At 42.2% G+C, this 6,710-nt stretch overlaps 1 protein-coding gene across 1 annotated transcript in view; it reads left to right on the plus strand.

Annotated features, from left to right (window-relative positions):
• med13a (mediator complex subunit 13a) overlaps positions 1-6,710 on the plus strand; it is a 96,508-nt gene that overhangs the window by 77,436 nt on the left and 12,362 nt on the right. The window contains exons 14-19 of the mRNA XM_020612404.1: positions 5-166; positions 879-1,075; positions 2,772-3,694; positions 4,247-4,414; positions 5,339-5,562; positions 6,241-6,430. Coding sequence (XP_020468060.1) covers positions 5-166; positions 879-1,075; positions 2,772-3,694; positions 4,247-4,414; positions 5,339-5,562; positions 6,241-6,430 — 1,864 coding nt within the window. The remainder of the gene's footprint in view (positions 1-4; positions 167-878; positions 1,076-2,771; positions 3,695-4,246; positions 4,415-5,338; positions 5,563-6,240; positions 6,431-6,710) is intronic.

The raw sequence follows: 6,710 nt of genomic DNA on the forward strand, positions 1-6,710 counted from the left end.
GCAGCACATCATGGGCTACTCACCCATGAACATGTGTAACAAGGAGTATGGCAGCATGGAACCCAGCATAGGCATGACCATGCTGGATGGCACCTCATCTCTAGCAGGCCTCTTCAAGATTGAGGTGGAGGAGAGCTTCTGCAGCCCCAAGCCTTCTGAGATCAAGGTGGGTCTAGACTCAGTAAAGCTGCTGGGTATTGTTGCAGTGTCCTTTACAACTTAGTGAACCAACAGGTGGAATCTAGTGCCACAACCATAGTTGCCATAGGTCAAAGTGACTGACTGTTGTTAGATGTATGTTCTTCATTTTGAGGCAGGCCAGGTGGTCAGATGATAGACTTGAAGATGATGTGTAATATAAAGTTATGGGATTTTCATCACCACCTTAGTGTTTATGCTTTAGATTCACTGTAACCTCCACTTTCTGGGCATATCATTATCTATTATGTCCCTCATGAATAAACAACCAAAACTCTACTAAAAACTCAGGAAAAAGATTCTCCTTATAAGTCCAAACTTGCCTGAGAATCCCCGTATTTGTAAGTTTTCGTATTATGATCCATCTAATCCAGTGACAGGTGTACATCAGTGGGTACATTGCAAACAGGGACCGCTAACAGATAATTTTGACATACTCTGAAACTGACTCTAAATGACTAGCACTTTGAAATATCCTAACAAAAAGATGATATCATGAATGTGTCACATTTTGTTTTCTTTTCAGTTTACTGTGTAAGTAATGTACCTAAAGTTACGTAGATGAAACTGCCACCAGCTGTTTATGGGAATATGATAGCTGTGTTGATTCATCACTTTTGTCAGCTAATATTTTTCTATTTATCTACCTTTGTTTGTCTTATTGTCCATACATTTTGTAGGACTACTCATTTGTGTACAAGCCAGAGCTGTGCCAGCCATTTGTAGGCTGCTCTATGTTTGCTCCTCTGAAAACATTGCCCAGTCAGTGTCTCCCACCTGTCAAAATACCAGAGGACTGCATCTACCGACAGAGCTGGACCATGGGCAGGGAGATGCTGAATCCAGTGCCTGTCATGGCCTTCCTCAATAAGGATAGGTATGTTACTGACATGGATTTTCCCAGTTATGCTGTTTCTGTTATTTGGATACATTTCCTTCTCTCATGGCCAGGTTTCTGTCTGATTTCTCTTTGTCTGTGACGCCAACCCAGATTTATATTTTTTCCCTGTTTAAAAAATTCCTTGTTGTTTTCATGGTGATTTTGGGCATAAGGTTACTGAGGCATTTTAATTTAGTTTTGCAGAAAACATTGCTGTGCTGGCTGGTTTGTGGTTTGTGTGCAAGGAAGCATATACTCAATACTCTGCTCTTTTTCTGTCCACACACCCTCTGGTCTCTCCCCGGACACCCCCTTAGGAGGCTTGCTTAATTTCTCATGCATGGGTGTCTCAAGCAGAGCAAGGAAATGAGTGTAAAATGCTGTCTTGGTTGAAGATACCACTGTGATGTGAGATGAGCCCCCGCAAGCAGCTTAATGCCACTTTATTGCACATCGCAGCTTGGAGTCTCTAGTTTATCTGGCCCTGTTCCTCTTAACTACATGCAGCTGCACCTCTGCTACTTTTAAGACGCATGGAAGTTTCAGTTGGTCAGAAAACAAGCCTGTTTTTTTTTTCTATTAATTTTGAGCTTTTCTTTAATGAGGGTAGTAGATCCTTATTATATTTGTATGGACTTAACTTTGTTATACCGTGGTGTTGCATTGACCTGTGAATGTGAAATCTGGAAGACTCACAAAACCTGAGGGCTTTACTAAACTTGTGGCTCTGAGCACAAGCATTCACCACAATGCACTTCTTATTTCAGTTTTTAACTTTACTCAGTGTGTTTTATTGAATTTTTTTACCTCTACAACACAATGACCTATTCAGTTCTGAACGAACATCACAACCCCTGTCAGCTGACAAACTGTTGTGTTGCCTTTGCATCAGCATCGCATATTGAACGTGCTCTAGCTGCAGGAGAGAGTTGTGCTGGGCTACCTTCTAATGGGTCTGTGCCAAGAGTTCCCCACATACAGCTAGGGACATGATGTGCTCATTTTTCCTCTCTCCCCTGGTATCTCATACACGCTCTCACTGTTTCTTCACAGTTGCTTGCCAGCCCAAAAATAAACCTTACAGAGGGACACTTGTTGAAATGTTTATTGAATGTCTTCTTTTCTCCCTCTGCTGTTTTTTTTTTTTATATATATATATTTTTTGTTTCCTGTTTCTCATTTTCTCTCCAGCATTCTTGTTCTCTTGTGTGTAAACATGTGTCTTTTAAGCCAACTCTACATTCCTTTTGTAGTGAATGTCATTGTGGCATACTGCCTTATTACCTGAACTATCTTCACAAATACAGTGAGGCAAGACAGCTGAATAACAGTATATTATTTGAAGCATTGTACTGAACATGGCAGTTTTGATTTAAAATATAATACCGGGGAAAATAAAGTATGGTCTATTGCAAGACATCTGCCTTATTTTCATGCAACAGTAAGTGCCATTTAAGGTTGTTTTTTTGCTGAACATAGGAAATTAACAGCATTGACATTCTAAGCTGTGATTTGAATAGTTATTCTTAAACATTCTCTAATATCGATCTTTTCTAATTGGCCACATGGCTTTGTTGGGGTTCACAGTAATCCTGTTAAGGTCAGTTGGCCTCATTTCAAAACCCTAAAATGTACCTTCTCTTAGTTCAAGTGCCTTTTTTTAATTCATGTCCTTTCACCTTTCTGACCTCAGTAACATCCCCAGTGTGGGAAGCACTATGGACCAGGACTACAGCCAGACCTACACCCCTCAGACCCATACGCCCTTCATGTCAAACAGTGCTCCACCAAGTAACAGTGGTGCTGGCATTCTGCCTTCTCCTGCCACCCCGCGTTTCTCTGCTCCCACCCCACGTACACCACGCACTCCACGCACACCTCGGGGCCCTTCCAGTGTCCAGGGCTCACTCAAGTATGAGAACTCTGACCTGTACTCACCAGCGTCTACCCCTTCCACCTGCCGACCGCTGAACTCAGTGGAGCCAGCCACAGTACCTTCCATCCCCGAGGCGCACAGCCTCTACGTCAACCTCATCCTCTCAGAGTCAGTCATGAACCTTTTCAAGGACTGCAACTTTGACAGCTGCTGCATCTGTGTGTGTAACATGAACATAAAAGGAGCCGATGTGGGTGTGTACCTGAGCGACCCCATTGGTGAAGCCCAGGAACCCTGCAGCTGTGGCTTCAGCGCTGTAGTCAACCGGCGTTATGGCAACAGCTCAGGCCTCTTCCTTGAGGATGAGCTGGATATCATCGGCCGCGGTTCGGACATCAGCAGAGAGGCAGAAAAACGCTTTGAGGAACTGCGGCTCTTGTCGCTGGAGAGAACTGGAAGTGGGAGAGGTGACTGTGTCCCAGATGAGCTCATTCTCCTCCTGCAGGACCAATGTACCAATCCTTTTTCACCCATTTCAATCCTGGAGCATAACATAGTGACACAGGGGCCAAGTGGGACCCCTGTACCACCCTGTGTGAGGGTGGAGGAGAGGGACTACCACAGTGACTGCTACATGGCCCTGGAGCATGGCAGGCAATTCATGGACAACATGTCAGGTGGCAAGGTGGATGAGGCTCTGGTCAAGAGCACCTGCTTGCACCACTGGGACAAACAAAACGGTGAGAAATAAGACATTCTGTCAGACCTTCTATACGAAAAATGGCTCAGGTTGACAGCACATGATGTTTTCTATTTTTAGGCCATTGTAGTTCATTAGGCTGCTTCTATTTATCTATAAAAATGATGTAAAGAAGCAGTCTTCAAGAAATCTTGTTTAAGTTATTTTAAAAAGTTACTCATCTAAAAAAGCAATTAAAAATATTATATGGTGTTAATATAGGAAAAAATGCTTTCATTAATTGATTTTTGAAATGCTTTTTATGTAAGTAGTTGGTCATAGATATTTTGTTTTGAAATATTCTACCTTTTTGAGAATAAGAAAACTGCTTTTGTACACTGAGAAATCTCCCTAAATGCAAACTGACTCACCTATTATGCAGTCAGACATTTTAGAGGTCAGAACCTTTGGAAAGAAAAATACCCATGACTAAATTTAAGACGGAGTTGTTTAAAATAAAACTGAAGTGTACTCTGTATATTTTGCAGCCAGAGTGTTGCTTTCTAATTTTATGATCAAGCTTTAGTTTTCCCTTCACTTGTCGGTTCTCCAGCAGTGGACGTGAGCGCACTGTGCTCTCAGGACGTGCTGCGAGTGCTGATGTCCCTTCAGCCTGTACTCCAGGATGCAATCCAAAAGAAGAGGACTGTGCGCTCATGGGGCGTTCAGGGTCCTCTCACCTGGCAGCAGTTCCACAAGATGGCTGGACGTGGCTCTTATGGTAAAGCTGGGGACAAGCTGAGAAAGTTTATATAATAGATAGATCTGACTGTATTAAAATATGATATTAGTGGGGGGGGGTTTGGAAAAACATCCCTCTTAAGTAAAAGCACAATGTCTATATGACTGTTGTCACCTTGAGCTCAACAAATATTAGTTATCTTAAAGGATTAATGGTCAAATTGATGATATATACTGTGATTGTGATAACATTTGGTGTTTGTGTGTGTGACATTTTGGGATGTGTGTGGCTTCATGTAGAAAAAATAGATGTTGTCAGATCAATGGCAGTGTGGGTGTGTCCAGGTGTCAGCTCTGTTGGGAGAAGCTGCCAGATTGTTCTGTGGCATCACATTCTGATATCAGCACAGAGAAGGAAGGGAGGGAGGGGAGCTGACACCTCACCTGTTAACATCACTTTCACAAGCCCCTTTTACACATCTTATTCAATGCAAGAGCTTTCCTCTAGTTTTCCACCTTGCCACTGTGTATAAAAGGTACCGTATCGGCATGAGGGGCCAATGTTGACCCTCCAAAATGCCTCAAAGACAGGTAGAGTTTTTGCCAAGACAAGTTCACCCCACCTCCTGTTTAAACGGAATGAGGTGGAATGGGGGGTTGGAGGTCCTCAGGAGAGAGAGGTGGAGAGAGCTAGAGGGTGAAAGAGGAGCAGCATCAGTGAGAACAAAGCAGTCAGATGTCATGATAAACATGTGTCTAGTATTAGGATTGCTGCAGTTTGCCGTGCTTTTTGAGTTTAGTGTAAAAGGGGCTGAAATCAAAAAAGCCACTTTGTAGACGGGTGAAAACAGTTTGCTTCGGTCTTTGTAAAATGGGCTTCACTGTCCTTTCTTTCTCTTCTTTTTTTCTGCCTCATTCCACTTGGTTTTGACTTCTTTCTCCTCCTTCCACCTCACTCCCACAGGCACAGACGAGTCCCCAGAGCCCCTACCCATCCCCACCTTCCTGGTGGGTTATGAGTATGACTTTTTGGTGCTGTCTCCTTTTGGCCTGCCGTACTGGGAGAAACTGTTGCTGGATCCTTTTGGCTCTCAGCGGGACATTGGGTACCTCGTGATTTGTCCTGACAATGAGGCCCTGCTCAGCGGTGCCAAAAGCTTCTTCCGAGATCTCACAGCTGTCTATGAGGTAGAGTCTCTGAGGAAGAGTGTAAACCCTTCAGTGCTAGCACTCTCCAAACATAACATAGATTTACTCAGGTTTGCGAATAAAGTAGAGATATTATAGCAACCACACTGATTTGATGCTCCACAACGTTATATTATTCAGGCCAAGCTGCCATGCCAACAAGAGAGAGAAGTTTCTTGGCCTGAATAAAATAACGTTGTGGAGCATCACTTGACCTATGCACCTGATGCAAAGTTTTTTGGGGAGGTGCATGCAGTTTTTTTAATGTATTTACTCAGGTATGGCAAATACGTATTACAACCTTGAACTGTTTATAACATTTTTAGTAATTATTACTAAGATTTTTACATTTTTATAGATTTCGATATTTTTTATTTTGGGTTCCTGACAGCTTTATACCAGAAAAAATAAAAAGGATGCCATGCATGTGGAAGAGCATTCAGAAGGTGTATTAAGGAACTAAGTTAATTATCTAAGAGCATGTCCTGATGGAGAAATCGCTTTTTAATGTAAACATATAAAAATAGTTTAATATTTTGTTGTTGAAATGATTTATAAAAAGTGCTCCAAGTACAGCTACAATCAAACCTCCATTTTTTTTTTTTTACCATTTTCACATTAAATTACATTTACATCCGTTAACTTTACCACTTTGCCTCTATATCTGTTTCTCTGCAGTCATGTCGGCTGGGCCAGCACCGGCCCATCTCCAAAGACTACCCTGATGGTATAGTCCTTGTTGGTGGCAAAGGAGCCAAGAACCTTGTGGATCAGCCAGTCAGTGACTGGTTCCTCAAGGCTTCAAGCGGCAATAGCGACACCTTTAACAAGCTCAAACTCTATGCACAAGTGTGCCGCCACAGCCTCGGTACGTGTCATTTACAGTTTGATTTGATTTGATTTATTCTTTCAAGCATGTAAAGACAGTTGATATGTCAACACACATAATTTTACACATATCCAACAAATGCTAATCCAATATCAATTTGCTTATACCTAGTACATGCTTGAATGGAGTAGGAAGAAGTCAGACTTATCCAGTCCTACCCCATGACATCATCTTACCATCATTGGTTTACAAGCAGTATCTCTACATAAATAATTCTCTTCTACACCACACAAGTAATATACTAAAAAAATTATAACAG

Source organism: Monopterus albus, unplaced genomic scaffold (assembly GCF_001952655.1).
Source record: "Monopterus albus unplaced genomic scaffold, M_albus_1.0 scaffold124.1, whole genome shotgun sequence".
In the NCBI taxonomy this organism is placed as follows: Eukaryota; Metazoa; Chordata; class Actinopteri; order Synbranchiformes; family Synbranchidae; genus Monopterus; species Monopterus albus.